This window comes from Doryrhamphus excisus, chromosome 3 (assembly GCF_030265055.1).
Source record: "Doryrhamphus excisus isolate RoL2022-K1 chromosome 3, RoL_Dexc_1.0, whole genome shotgun sequence".
Taxonomy (NCBI): domain Eukaryota; kingdom Metazoa; phylum Chordata; class Actinopteri; order Syngnathiformes; family Syngnathidae; genus Doryrhamphus; species Doryrhamphus excisus.
In genome coordinates this window covers 23,672,070-23,686,350 of record NC_080468.1, presented here as the reverse complement: position 1 = coordinate 23,686,350, position 14,281 = coordinate 23,672,070, and the positions used below count along the sequence as shown (strand labels likewise).

At 43.2% G+C, this 14,281-nt stretch overlaps 2 protein-coding genes across 4 annotated transcripts; both read right to left on the bottom strand.

The window, feature by feature from the left end:
- Positions 1-832: 832 nt before the first annotated feature.
- Positions 833-5,369, bottom strand: men1 (multiple endocrine neoplasia I). 2 transcript variants are annotated; one of them, XM_058067986.1, is made up of 10 exons: positions 5,178-5,369; positions 3,975-4,429; positions 3,705-3,913; positions 3,309-3,437; positions 3,181-3,221; positions 3,019-3,106; positions 2,816-2,952; positions 2,182-2,326; positions 1,917-2,090; positions 833-1,800 (listed from the first exon to the last, which is right to left on the bottom strand). In XM_058067986.1, exons 2-10 carry the CDS (start codon positions 4,408-4,410, stop codon positions 1,258-1,260), a joined length of 1,902 nt encoding a protein of 633 aa, XP_057923969.1. In that variant the 5' UTR covers positions 4,411-4,429; positions 5,178-5,369; the 3' UTR covers positions 833-1,257. The 2 variants fall into 2 exon arrangements, with proteins under 2 accessions (XP_057923969.1, XP_057923968.1); XM_058067985.1 differs by having other exon boundaries at positions 3,975-4,432; positions 5,178-5,367.
- A 239-nt stretch (positions 5,370-5,608) lies between these two features.
- Positions 5,609-14,181, bottom strand: LOC131125961 (macrosialin-like). 2 transcript variants are annotated; one of them, XM_058068052.1, is made up of 7 exons: positions 14,022-14,181; positions 11,135-11,368; positions 10,854-11,086; positions 10,571-10,690; positions 10,233-10,299; positions 6,691-6,864; positions 5,609-6,321 (listed from the first exon to the last, which is right to left on the bottom strand). In XM_058068052.1, the coding sequence occupies exons 1-7, from the start codon at positions 14,068-14,070 to the stop codon at positions 6,182-6,184; spliced, it is 1,017 nt and encodes a 338-aa protein (XP_057924035.1). In that variant the 5' UTR covers positions 14,071-14,181; the 3' UTR covers positions 5,609-6,181. The 2 variants fall into 2 exon arrangements, with proteins under 2 accessions (XP_057924035.1, XP_057924034.1); XM_058068051.1 differs by having other exon boundaries at positions 10,854-11,368.
- Positions 14,182-14,281: the final 100 nt, after the last annotated feature.

Genomic DNA, 14,281 nt, shown 5'->3' with positions numbered 1-14,281 from the left:
ATAAGCTATTGGATACAGGATTAGTTTTGGGGGCAAACATCCAAAGGCTTTGAATGAAAACCAACACATTTTTGTTTACTCAGTTTACACTATTGCATTTATTTTCATAAACAATTATGTCATAAAATAGTAATGTAATAATGTTGTATTGCTTTGGCGGTATTGTATCATTGCAATATAATTAAATTTCTGAGTATAATTCATTTTGTTTGCCTAAAATGTGTCTTGTGTTTTATTCATTCATTCATTCTCTACCGCTTTTTCCTCACGAGGGTCGCGGGGGGATGCTGGAGCCTATCCCAGCTGTCTATGGGCGAGAGGCGGGGTACACCCTGGACTGGTCGCCAGCCAATCACAGGGCACATATAGACAAACAACCATTCACACTCACATTCATACCTATGGACAATTTGGAGTCACCAATTAACCTAGCATGTTTTTGGAATGTGGGAGGAAACCCACGCATGCACGGGGAGAACATGCAAACTCCACACAGAGATGGTCGAGGGTGGAATTGAACCCTGGTCTGTGAGGTCTGCGCGCTAAACAGTAGACCGCCGTGCCGCCCTATGATGGTGCTATTGTTCCAGTAAAACTTACATAGCGATATCGTTAGCGGACTGATACAATAAATGACCGGATCACCCCTAATGAGCAGTATGTCCACACCATAACCCAAATTGTTCACCTCAGTGAACAATGCGCACATTTAATACAAATAATACACTAAAAACATTTGATTAGACACGATCTTGAAATGCTAATTTAACTCATGGTAAAACCAAAGCAAAGCAATACACTGGAATAACTTATTGATACACAATGTAGCATCTAGTTTGATGAGGTCTTTATTACTTGTAGATACAAACAAAGTAGCGGGACCACCTAACGTGGCCGTGTGGACAGTGTGTGGTCTTTCTGGGTCTTTCTCTACTCTAAATCCTCCAAACTAACAAACAACAAAAAAAACAAAAAAACAAAAGCGACATAAGGCAACAATGAGCTAGCAAGAAAGAAGCTATCCTTAGCGCGGGAGTGGACAATGTTACACAGTAACTATCCTAAATTGAAGACGTGTCCTAAGCTTGCGGTCACAGACGGCGTCCTCATGATGCGATGAGAAAATGATATGACAGTTGAGTGGGCTTGTTCACCAGAACAACAAACTAAAGGAGGAAGCGCTCTAAAAACACTCAGGTTTGTTTGCGTGCTGTTGTCACGAGATTCCAGGAGGTGGAACTATGGATGGAGACGAGCCTAAAGAGCCTTGCGTTGTCTCTTCATGAAGGACATGGAGTAGTCCCCGGGTGGCGTGCTCTTCTGCCTCTTCATCTGGACCTGAGATTGAGCGGTGAGCTGCAGCTTGATGGCGCTGGAGTTCACCTTAGCGGCGCACAGGAGCCCCTTCATGCCTTTCATCTTTTCGCTCTGGAAGATGACCACGGGGGCGCCCGGGCAGGGTGATGCTGTCTGCTGTTGCTGAGGGGAAGGCGCCGCATTGGGGCTGGGTGACTTGGGCTTGGCGTCGGGCCCCCCCTCGGTGCCCCGCTGGCCCTGGAGGGAGCGGCGACGGGCCACACCGTCTCCGACTTTCTTGGGCTGAGGCGGCGCCGCCGCAGTCGTCGTCGTCGTCTGGGAGGCTGGGGAGGTGGGGGCAGCGGGGAGCGGAGAGTTCTGCTCTTCTAGTTTGGACTCCCGACGGGACCCTCGTCTCCGGCCCTCCCAGTGATCCTCACTGGAGGCATCATCGTCATCTTGACAGTCTGGCTCTTTGGTGATGATGGACACTTTCTGACGCACCTTGGGATACAACAAGGCCCTCTTTTTTTCATTTCGGAATGACACTACAGGACGCTTCATTAGATACACCTGCGCAGTGACTTCCAAAGCAACTTATTATAATGCCTCCTCCTTACCTGCGCATCAAAGCGGCTGAGCGACTGTACCAAATAGGTGGCCCAGCCCACATGCAGTACCGGCGTGGGACTACCCTCCTCCCATTTGCAGATGCCGTCGTAGAAGCACAGCAGGTGGGCGAAGCATTCTGGGTCCTGCAAGGCCGACAGGGCGGCTGCCTGCTTAGGCTGATCCTGCACAAAAATATAAAATGGATTATATTTTGTGGACTTCACTACCCACAATGCAACAGCCATTCCCCTCCTTGGGGTGGGAATTGCTTACTTTATCACAAGCTTCTCCTGCGTCGCCGCCCTCCGCTGGAATCTCAGCGGCGGCAGCCGTTTCCTTCAGTAGAGTGGGAATAACGTCGTTTGCAATGTCAAAGAATTCCTTGTAGATCTCCTCATCCTCGCGGAAGTAGTTGTAACTGTAATAAGAAGTACTTTTTATGAATGCTGTTTTGTTTCAGTTGCGTAAAGACTTCAGGGGGGAGGTGTGAAGAGATCAAATTGAGTTGTCACAAAAAAAAAAGGAAATGAATGCAAAGAACAACCAAGAACGGAAGGAAAAGGAAGAACAATGAGAGGGCAGCAAACGGAAGCTGCTCGATGTCGCCACAGGTGCTATTTTTAACCACAGAAGTTGATTTCCACCACACCCTCTGCTCCTTTGACCATCAAGTATGAATATACATTAAATATTTAACCATTTTTCATTAATAGTGTATTCATGGAAATATTAGTTTACATGCCTACTAGTTAACAATGGGTGTGCATTGACTGCCATCTGGTGGTCATATGAGGTATTGTGACCACAATACCCTTTCTTGTGAACTCCCATTATTTGTACTCATGCATAATAAAACACATCCAATAGAAAAAAATGATAATACTTTATTTACAGATAATAAACTTACTCTTGCATAACCTGTGCCGCATCTGCCCACGCCTTCAGCGCATCCCGTACATTCCGGTGTCTGTAGTGGAAGCCAGCCAGGTACATGTAAGGGTAGATGTGCTCGTTGTTGTAATGTTTCTGGGCAGAATTCACAGCCTGACCAAAAAGAGAGAGCAAAATTAAGCATATTTCTCCAAGTGAAAGGACGACAGGTAATCGTACCTTGAGGTGGATTTCCAGTGGGCTCTCCTTGCCAGGGATTGGTTCCTGGTCCTCCAGGTCTGCCAGAGTCCCCATGGCCATTGGATACCTGGCACAGGGTGCGTTAATCGGTTGAGGATTGTAATTTCAAGTTAAGCTTTTACATCTCTGGAGCACTCTCACCTGTCCAGGTTGCCTCGTTCATACAGCAACCACAGCAACTTCTGTCAAAGGGAAACAATTGGGGGGAAAAAAAAAGAGCATTAACGTTGCGAATAATGTTTAATAATGAGACCGCATTGTTTGCTGACCTGTTGTAGCTGCAGGAGCTCAGAGCTGTCAGTGTGCAGGTCCAGTGAAGGGTTGATGGCACAAACCATGAAGGCCACCTCCATGTTTCTGTCACATTTCATGTAGGAGCCCTTTAGGTAGAGCCAGCTCTAAAACAAAAACAAAAACACATTGACTACAAAGCATGTAACACTACGCCATCAAAACGCTTCCTTGGTTGTAAGGACCCGGTGTGGGTCATTTTTTGGTATAGTAAGGGTACAAAATACAAAACATAAGACAGCTTGCAGGCCCACGAAATGATTTTTTCAATGAAACAAACATCCCAGGCTGTGCCAAATGCATTGCATTTTATGACCAGTCAATGTTTACTCAATCAAAGACTCTGGCCCGTTCGGGCATAAAGTGTGGATCACCTTCTCGCTGACCCCCATTGTGACCGTCTGTCCTCTCCTGTCCTCGTTACCCTTCCCGTGCCATGTGACCTCAGCCGTTTCTTCACCATTCTTGCCAAATATGACCCAGGCGTGGTCCTCAGACAAAGCCAGGTGCACATCCTTCAGACCCAGGACTTGGCAAGCGGCTACAACAGCAAAGGCCACCCCCGAACTGTCCAGTTTGGTTCCTTGAAGAAAAACGACATTTGTTTGTTGTGAAATAAGTCATCCGGACTCTGATTGCCTTACCAGTGATGAGGCTGAAGAGAGACTGGATGTGAGCCCGATCTTTAAAGTACGAGCGACTGAGACTGTTCCAGATGACGTCTGACACTTTCTTCACCAGCTCTCGGCTGGAACCTGCAGATGTCCTTCTGTACTGGGAGAGGTCGACCGCCCCGCGGATCTGCGCCGTGAAGCGCTCGTATAGCGCCGAGATCATGCCCAGCTCCACGGTGGGGAAGCACGAGTTGGGACAGTCTGGCTCCAGCGGCTCAAAGCGCACGCCGGGCACATTGATGGGGATCACGCGGTTCACAGCCAGGAAGTGTTCAACAAAGCCCAGGACCAACGAGAGGAGGGCCAGGTCTGGCTCAGACTTGCAGAGCTCGGCGTCAAACAGCTGAACGACGCCGTCGATCCCCCGTAGAGGAAAGTGCTTCTTCTGGGACGTGTGCATACCCATTGTGTCCTCTAAGCATCACCTGCTGTCACACAATGAAAAAAATATAAATAATTGTATGGGAGAATATTACCGTTTTAATATTGTGACTGGCACTTTAAAGCCTCCCATAGGCTTTAATGCTATTATTACTATAATTACAATATAACATTATTTATTCTATTACATGTTCTATATAGCCCTGTGAGCAAAGGGAGCATTAGATAAGGCTTAGATAAGAGTGACTCACTGAATGTCGTCACATGTTCCACCAGGACAGCTAACATGGACTACATAGCAAACGGGTGGGCGGGGCACTCCCCTTGCTAATAGAAACAATAAATGTAATAAATACGTTCCTGGAAGCCTTTTGATGTTTACTGACATTAGTAATGTCTAAATATGGCACTTCCAAGCCCAAAAAAATGAATATTACTGTCCACGCTATTATGACGTCGCTATTGTATACGTTAGCATACGGCTAACCAGCTAACTTTGCGAAGTTGGGCAAATCGCGCGTTAGTAATGTTTGATTGAAATTAGTATTTGTTCCCCGAACGAAAGCTTTAGTCAATTATATAAAAGCAGCCTAGAGTCGGGAGAGTATGACCCAACTAATCCGTAGGTAAAGGGTTTAAGGCAACATCAATGTTAGATACCTGGCTTGCTTGAGCGCGATCAGGTGCAGCTAGCTGGCTAACGAGCGGGGCTAGTTAGCCAAATTAGACGACTTTAGATTACCGCTCGTCGAGGAGGAAGTCACGTAAAATGTATCGTTATGGATTACCTACCGAATAACTCGCTCCGGTATCCTACTAACCGCCAGTGTGGAAAGAAGAATGTAGCCGGTTCCTCAGTGTGGCAGCCACATGTTTTTGTTTGCGTCCCAATTCTTTTGCCGCGCACTTCAGGCTGCCGGAGAGTCACACGCACTCGACATACGTCATCACGTTACGTGTCATGACGTCATTCGGGAGTATTTCAAGTGCACTCGGAAAATCTAAGATTATCGATAGACATGCGTCACAAATATAATTTAACAATGAAACACACGTAATAAAATATGCACAAATGTCATTGATAATATGCGTCAAGGCAAGTCACATTTGTCAACTATAACCACATGACCTAAATTTAAGGGTTTGTACAAAAACATTAGTACGCAGAGATATGCTGCCCCCTATTGGCTTTATTGGATATTGTAATAAACTTGGCCAGACACTTATTATAAACATGTCGTTCTTTAATGGCAAAAAAGGCATTCAAATTGGGGGAAAAAAAGGCATCAACAGCTAGAATCAGCATCAGCCCAGAATGGTACACTCTCGTAACATGTAGAACACAGAAGAAATATTGACAAATCTTTCATGCCTCTATTTGTGGCCCCGCTAAGCTATATTGTAAACAATCCACATTATGTCCTTAGAAGTCAGAATGCTAGACATAGGGCTTCTCTTCAGGCGTATGGACAACCTCGCCCGTGACAGCAATCAGTGCAATTATTATTGATCAATACATTACCTGACAAGGTTACACAAATAGCATCTTTTTAATCATCCCTTTTTGAAAAGTCAAAATAAAATAACACATTAGGATGTATAGGTCGTTTGCTAAAAAAGGCAACCACAAAGGAGTACGATTCTCTGAATAAAATCAATTTAAAACAGAATACTAAAACAAAATGTGGACAAAAATAAAGTGATTTCAATGAGACATTTTGACAAAGATGTGCCCTTCAGTGCCCCCATGAGAGCGCACTCTGCCTCACCCCAGACACATCTGGGGCATGGTGGCCTCACAGCGACTGGTAGCCATCCGTCCTCCTCCTGCGGCCCAAGAAGTACACCACCACCACCACCAAGATGAGCACCAGGAGTGTGATTCCCACTGCAATGGCCACGCGATAATCCGGCTGGTCGGCTACACACGAGTCAGCTGAAATAAATATGGATTTGTTAGCCCTGGAATCATTGCAGCAAAGTTATGCTTCCCCAGAAAAGCATGTATAAAGTAGAAATCACATATACATAGCTTTATGCGCATTTTGGATTGACACAAAGCAGTGTTGTTGTTATTCCCTAAGAACAACTATCCTCATAATACTACTTGACTAATCATTAAAGAGGCCAGTTCAATGTAGGTCATGTATGCCAAGTTATCAGAACAAACCATCCACATAGCTTTTGGCTTATCAGTGATAAAGCAAACTGTAGGTCCATTAAAAAAAAAAAAAAAAGTTATTGGCCACAGCACCATCACATATGCACAAATATTATACTACTAGTAGTATATAAATATCCTTACTAATTCCAAATTCGTTGCTCATGGTCAGATTGAAGGCCTGCATCCTGTCTTGCTTGATGTCCAAATACAGTCCATTCCCCATGTAGAGAGACTCGCTCTTGCACGAGTAGGAGTGGCCAATTTTTGCTGCAAAGTTGTGCATCGACTGGTTGTTGGCAGCATACTGTCCGTTGGCTGCAAGAGTCAAACACAGTACTGTGTCATAAACAAAACGTTGTAGTGAAGACAGCAACACAATTAAAACATTCACCATCACAATGACACAAAGTAATAACATATAGTTGTAGTACATTTCCCTCATATTCATGGGTCTTCTTTAAATTGTAAATAATTAGTATTTTCTCCCGGTGCATGCGTGGGTTTACTCCGGGTACTCCGGTTTCATCCTACATTCCAAAAACATGCTAGGTTAATTGGCGACTCCAAATTGTCCATAGGTATGAATGTGAGTGTGAATGGTTGTTTGTCTATATGTGCCCTGTGATTGGCTGGCCACCAGTCCAGGGTGTACCCCGCCTCTCACCCGAAGACAGCTGGAATAGGCTCCAGCACCCCCGTGACCCTTGTGAGGATAAGCGGTATAAAAAAAATGATAATTAGATAATTAGTATTTTTGCATGGTAACGCGCAGACCTCACAGCTAGGAGACCAGGGTTCAATTCCACCCTCGGCCATCTCTGTGTGGAGTTTGCATGTTCTCCCCGTGCATGCGTGGGTTTTCTCCGGGTACTCCGGTTTCGTCCCACATTCCAAAAACATGCTAGGTTAATTGGCGACTCCAAATTGTCCATAGGTATGAATGTGAGTGTGAATGGTTGTTTGTCTATATGTGCCCTGTGATTGGCTGGCGACCAGTCCAGGGTGTACGCCGCCTCTCGCCCGAAGACAGCTGGAATAGGCTCCAGCACCCCTGCGACCCTCGTGAGGAATTCTGGTTTTATTCTGGTTGAATAGGCGTCAACCAAATGGGTTCATTGTCTCAATCTTACTGCTGTCAAGTGAATCAAAATTTACTTGAAGGATATTTTCTGTATATTTCATATAGTTTGTATGTGAATATGTAAAACATGGTGTATTTGTTTCTTATTTACAAAACAAAATGCATTTGCTTGTGAAAAACGTTTTGTATTTGCAAACCACACTGAGTTTGTAAATTGTTGGGCGTGAAAACAAGTTTTGTGTGTCCGAGCTACTGGTGTGATTTTAACCCCATATATTGTTTTGCTGTCATATAAAACAGGTTTAGCTAGTTTTTTTTTTTTTTTGCTGTCGGGCAATTTTCGAGTTCACTTTATTTTTAGGATACATTTTGCTTGTTGGTCACAGAATGTTTTCAGACTGCTCCACTCGACAAGAACTCATTTGGAGAAATCCCTATCTGAATGCAGTATTTACACTACCATTCCACTGAAAGTATTGCGACAACTACACTTATGATTGAGCTTCTGTCAACTTCAAGAGGTTGCAATGTCACGTGAAACCCAGCACTTCACTCAACATTTTCCAGCAGGAAATTTGTCACAAGACGTGATGTTGTGTAACCTAAATACTGTATGCCTGTAACTGTTAAGTCATGTGTAAAGCTCAATTTCAACTGTGTCAGCTTTGCTTACTCAGCTGCCCAGAGGTCGCTTGCATTCAAATGTACAGTAAGCATTATTTCCTACAAACTTCCTCTGATAGGCACATACACACACACCAAGTTAGGTTGTTGTCATGTAAAGATAGCAAAATCAATATCAATATCTGACATGTATGTGAATACTTCATTCATTCATTTTCTACCGCTTTTTTCCCCTCACGAGGGTCACGGGGGTGCTGGAGTCTATCCCAGCTGTCTTCGGGCAAGAGGCGGGGTACACCCTGGACTGGTCGCCAGCCAATCACAGGGCACATATAGACAAACAACCATTCACACTCACATTCATACCTATGGACAATTTGGAGTCGCCAATTAACCTAGCATGTTTTTGGAATGTGGGAGGAAACCGGAGTACCTGGAGAAAACCCACGCATGCACGGGGAGAACATGCAAACTCCACACAGAGATGGTAGAGGGTGGAATTGAACCCTGGTCTCCTATAGGCACACACCTAGCTGTGAGGTCTGCGCGCTAACCACTAGACCGCCGTGCCGCCCCATGTGAATACTAAAAAATATTAGTCATATTGTAAACAAGGCAGAAACATTAACATTAACGTTACATTATACATATACAGCGTTACATTAACGCCCAGTTTGGACTTTTAGGAAAAACAATCAGACTGCACTTCCGGAATAACAAACAAAAAACAGACTGTGTACATATATGTATACTGTTATTCTGTATATTTTGTATTTTTCATTCTTTTTTAAATAGATGTGTCTGCACCTACTATACCAAAAAAATTCCTAGTATGTGTTTGATCATACCTGGCAATAAACCTTTTCTGATTCTGAACCTTTCCAGTGCAACAATAGGTATTTTTAGGGAATTTTATGCCATTATTTGTGATTTATGGCAGGGGTATGTCAGACATACAACGTACCCGGTCATTAGCATAATGCAAATGTGCAATATTTTCCATCACTGCCTCTGTTACTACCTCAATCATTCATTCATTCATTTTCTACCGCTTTTCCTCACGAGGGTCGCGGGGGGTGCTGGAGCCTATCCCAGCTGTCTTCGGGCGTAAGGCGGGGTACACCCTAGACTGGTCGCCAGCCAATCACAGGGCACATATAGACAAACAACCATTCACACTCACATTCATACCTATGGACAATTTGGAGTCGCCAATTATACCTCAATCATATTTATTTATTTAACAACCCATTACAATACACTCATATGTGACTTTACTCATCTGTACACACCAGTCATTATTTGCACTATGACCCATTGATCATTGCACTAAAATTAATATATATTAATATATATGCTCCTTTGCAATACTATGTGTATATTTTGGATATCTTGTATATATATCTTGTTAAATTGTCTTTTTTACTCTACTTTATATACTTTTTTTGTTTTTTTTAACTTGACTACTGCACTGAAAAGAGAAGCTCTCCAATTTTGTTGTACATCTTCAGGACATTCCATTCCATTCCATGTACTGTACCAGGGGTGGGCAAACTTTTTGACTCGCGGGCCGCATTGATTTAACAAAAGGGGGGGGGGGGGGGGGGGGCAGACTATATATTTTACACGTAACAGTCCACCTGGTATTATTGTATCTGTAAAGTGTCATGCAATCTGCTATTATTGTTTATTATTTTAGATTTATATTTAAATATCTTATATTTAAATATTTTAAAATTTATTATTATTATTATCATCATTATGCTTGTGTCCCTTTTTTCAGGAGCACTTTGTAAACAACAGACCACATCAAATAACAAAATTGATAAAACCATCAAAAGGTTGGCTCAAGCCATGATGCCAGTTCGTATGTTGAGTTTAAATGAAATACTTTGGAAAGAACGGACGGGCTGGATGTGGCCCCCGGGCCGTAGTTTGCCCACCCCTGTACTGTACAATAGGCTATCGTGGACCTTACCTGTGCTGAAAGGGTAGGAGATGTTAAAGGACAGCGCATTCACGTACACCGTGTTTTCAGATGCGTTCTGAGGAAACAAAAGCAAATTGGCGCATGCTCTTAATTGCAAAGTCAACATCTGGGTCATTGTGTATGAGTGGGTGAGAGACGGTGTGTGTGTCACATGCTATGACACACACACACACACACACACACACACACACACACACACACACACACACAGGCTTGTCAAGTCCACTTCCCCTTTCCAACAATTCATTAGCAGTCAGACAACATCACACAATGAGCGGTTTAGTAATCAGTAATCTGAAAAAACAAATCAGGGGAGGCAAACACACCTTGTTGAACATGAAGGTGATGAAACCCTCCTGGAAGACCAGAGTGAGGTTGGCCGTGCTTTCCTGGCACCCCCCAGCTGCTTTGGTCTTATTGGGCTGAACCACAAAAGTCCCGTTGACCTAGGAAAGAAACAAAAAAACACTCACTTCCTTAAAAAAAATAAAGAAGAAGACTCGCTGACAGCTGCATGTTCTTTAAAAAAAAAAAAGACGTGTGCTCTACTTCTCATGAAACGTCACTCATCAATGTGACACAGGTGTGTCTTCACATGCAAGAACGTACCTTTGGTGTCATCAGGCGGATCTGCAGCGCCATTTGAGCCATCAGGCAGACCACCTTGTCCTTCATCAGGGTGTAGTTGCCGACCCTTAAGCTGGTGGGTGGCGTGGGCTTGGGAGGAGGAGGAGGAGCGTCTGTCGGCTTGCTGGTTGTGTTGGTGGCTGGCAAAGGTGTTGTAGCGTTGGTTACAGGTGCCGGGTTGGTTGTAGCGTTGGTTGAGGGAGCAGGGTCGGTTGAGGGAGCAGGGTCGGTTGTAGCGTTGGTTGAGGGAGCAGGGTCGGTTGTAGCGTTGGTTGAGGGAGCAGGGTCGGTTGTAGCGTTGGTTGAGGGAGCAGGGTCGGTTGTAGCGTTGGTTGAGGGAGCAGGGTCGGTTGTAGCGTTGGTTGTCATGTGCACGGTGGTGGATACAGGTGTAGCTGTGGTGTACTTGCGGGTAGGATCAGGCTTGCCCTTGCTAGTCAACTCTTTGGCAGGGGTCACAGTTGCAGGCGGCTTGTTCACTTGGTCCAGCGCCAGTGCTAATTTGATCACAACAACAAACTTTTTTTTTATAATAATTCAAGCAGATATATACACCACTATGTACATCTGTGTAATACTTGCTTTTTATAGTCAGTATAGTTACTCCAGACTCCACTCACTGTGCAATATCTGATCAACCTCCATGTGCAATATTAAGGGCTCTAAATGCAATATACTAAGTTCTATGTGAAGTATTTCCATAATGCCTCATATTAACTCTCTAACAAGATCTCAGTGTATAGACTGGTCATATATCTCATCTCGTTTCATATTATCTACATACTGTATTGTATATAACTCTGGGAAAACTGTTGATTTTGTTAATACTTGGGTTGTTTATATTGTTTATTTTTCTATATTGTGTATTTTGTACTGCTTAACTGACTCTGTACTCTTGCTGCTGTGCAATACAAATTCCCCACTGAGGGATGAATAAAGGCATATCTTAATATATATACTGTACATTTTTTTAAAATTTATGTGATGTGAGTTATGTCGAGTGCTGACAATCGCTCAATCAAAAGACATTTGTTGCCAAAGTCCCATCTTCAGAGATCGTAATTGGCAGAAAAAGTCGCAACTACGCAGGAGATAATTGTGATGTTGAAAGACAAAGGAAGAAGCTGAATAGAAAAATCGATAAACAGCATGAATAAGAAAAAGGGTCCCTTATATGACTCGACTTTAAATGTTATACAGTATATTGTGTGTAAGTATCTTCTAGATTGTTCAGGGTGACGCATCTCAGACAAAAGCAGAGTAAACACACGCTAGGTAGATTGTCGACTTGGTTTGGTGTATTTTTTATATCCAAAAAGTAGTCATGCCAAAATGTTGTGGATGTTCACAGTATCCGAGTGATACTTTCCAAAAGAAACAGATGGGACACCCACATCACACTCGAAGTAACACCTTTGCCTTAAAAGTACAGGAAAACATATTTTGAAAAAAGGATGCTATTTCACCGATACAAGCCAACAAAAAATAAAGTTGGCAATAAAGTTGTTTAGATAATGTCTTCTAAACACTATTCCACGAAAGCAGATGTTATACAAAACATCTTTTGACAGCGTTATGTTGACTGTGCTATAAAACCCATTTAAGCTCATTAAGAAGCTGATTTCAAACAATAACTAAAGGAGTAATTTATACTTATTCTGTGTTTTGAAGGCTTAAACACTTAGGTTCCGCAAGTTCTCTATTTCATCTCCAAATGTTTTCTTCCCACTTGAAAACTATTGACACCCTGATGACCTCACTTCCAGAAATGAGGCTGAACTGGGAGAGCTCGTTGGTCATAGCTGGCGCCATGAACTATAAATGTCCATTTTTGCTAATTTACCAAAATCTTCAAAATCTTAACAATATCCTCACTAGGGTCACAGGTATGCTGGAGCCTATCCCAGCTGTTTTCGGGCGAGAGGCGGGGTACACCCTGGACTGGTCGCCAGCCAATCACAGGGCACATATAGACAAACAACCATTCACACTCACATTCATACCTATGGACAATTTGGAGTCGCCAATTAACCTAGCATGTTTTTGGAATGTGGGAGGAAACCGGAGTACCCGGAGAAAACGTTTGGCCAACTTTCTGCAATCAAAATGTATGAACGTGGACATCAGGATGGGTTCATGCATCCCAATGGAGGATGGGGAAAACACCACACCTCATCATAAAGTCACCATAAAGTTCACCAACAGAAACAAGGTGGAATTGCTACGGCTGAAATGAGAAAAATGAGAAACTGCAAACGCAACACTGGGCGGGCGGGGGTGGGGTGGGGTGGGGGGGATTCTGGTAACATGAAAATTAAAGTGGACTGCACCAAGTACTTGTCAAAGACATCAGGGACCGATGCCACAAGATTAAGACACAAAGACTCAAAGAGTGTATGGACCTTGAAGGCAACATCCTTACTGTCAAATATTACAAGCATCAAAATGTCAAAGCACACAGGGAAGAGGTAGGATTAAAATATAAGATCTGCTTCTTCCCACTCCTTTTCACACAGTTGACTTGTGCAAATGCGTTTCTTCATGTAACTCAAATACGACTGAAACAAAAACACAGTATAATCATACCATACCACCGTGTGTGAGGTGGAAGGTGAGAGCAAAGTGACTTCTGTGTTGACATGGACTGATAACGTCCTCTTTATCCAAGTACAAAAGTCCGTGGCAGTATTTACGAGGCTTTTGGTAGTCTGAATGCAACACTTCACCTATAAACCTATATACCTTGTTTAGGAATGACTACAAATGACTTTTTCATACTAGAAAATGGTATAATTTGGGAGATCAAAAGTCAATTAAAGCATTTGGTGAACGTTTGTCTTCAAAGAAAGCGTTTTTTTTTTTTTTTTTTTTTTTTTACAAAAGCATGTGACAACTACCTGAAAGATTGCGGAAATGGGTGAATAATCTAACAACCCAGGAAGTCACACACACACACTGATCCACATGTGTCGGTATATACCTAATTAAAACACCGATTTGGACAGGTTTGACTACTTCCTTCCAAAACATTAGCATCAGACAACCTTTAATGTTGCTGCCTCAAAGCAACATAATATACTCACACTCTTAATTTCAAATCACACAAACTATTAAGAGACAACGCGGAAGTGTTTGCAGGTGTGAGATTACCTGAGAAAGCACAGCAAAGCAGAAGAAGGGACGATTTCATGGTGACCATTAGCAGAGTGGACACTCCGTGTGAAATGACGCACAAATGCACAACATCTGCATTTATGGCTGATCACAACTCTGTCAAGATGACAACACCACATACGGAAACACCGGAAGTACACTGAAATATACTAAAAATACAAGCTATAAACTTTATATAAGATATACGTGATATTTGTATATACACACCGTAAACGGTTTATATTGTAATTTGAATT

What these genes read in the sequence shown, in the direction of transcription:
- men1 (XM_058067986.1), bottom strand. Translation starts at nt 4,410, where the DNA reads ATGGGTATGCACACGTCCCAGAAGAAGCACTTTCCTCTACGGGGGATC. An exon ending in GAACGAGGCAACCTGGACAG is followed by an intron (nt 3,107 to 3,180) that starts GTGAGAGTGCTC and finishes ACCCTGTGCCAG; the next exon opens with GTATCCAATGGCCATGGGGA. An exon ending in CAGGAGAAGCTTGTGATAAA is followed by an intron (nt 2,091 to 2,181) that starts GTAAGCAATTCC and finishes ATTTTTGTGCAG; the next exon opens with GATCAGCCTAAGCAGGCAGC.
- LOC131125961 (XM_058068051.1), bottom strand. Translation starts at nt 14,070, where the DNA reads ATGGTCACCATGAAATCGTCCCTTCTTCTGCTTTGCTGTGCTTTCTCA. An exon ending in TCCGCCTGATGACACCAAAG is followed by an intron (nt 10,691 to 10,853) that starts GTACGTTCTTGC and finishes TTTCTTTCCTAG; the next exon opens with GTCAACGGGACTTTTGTGGT. An exon ending in TCACCTTCATGTTCAACAAG is followed by an intron (nt 10,300 to 10,570) that starts GTGTGTTTGCCT and finishes TTGTTTCCTCAG; the next exon opens with AACGCATCTGAAAACACGGT.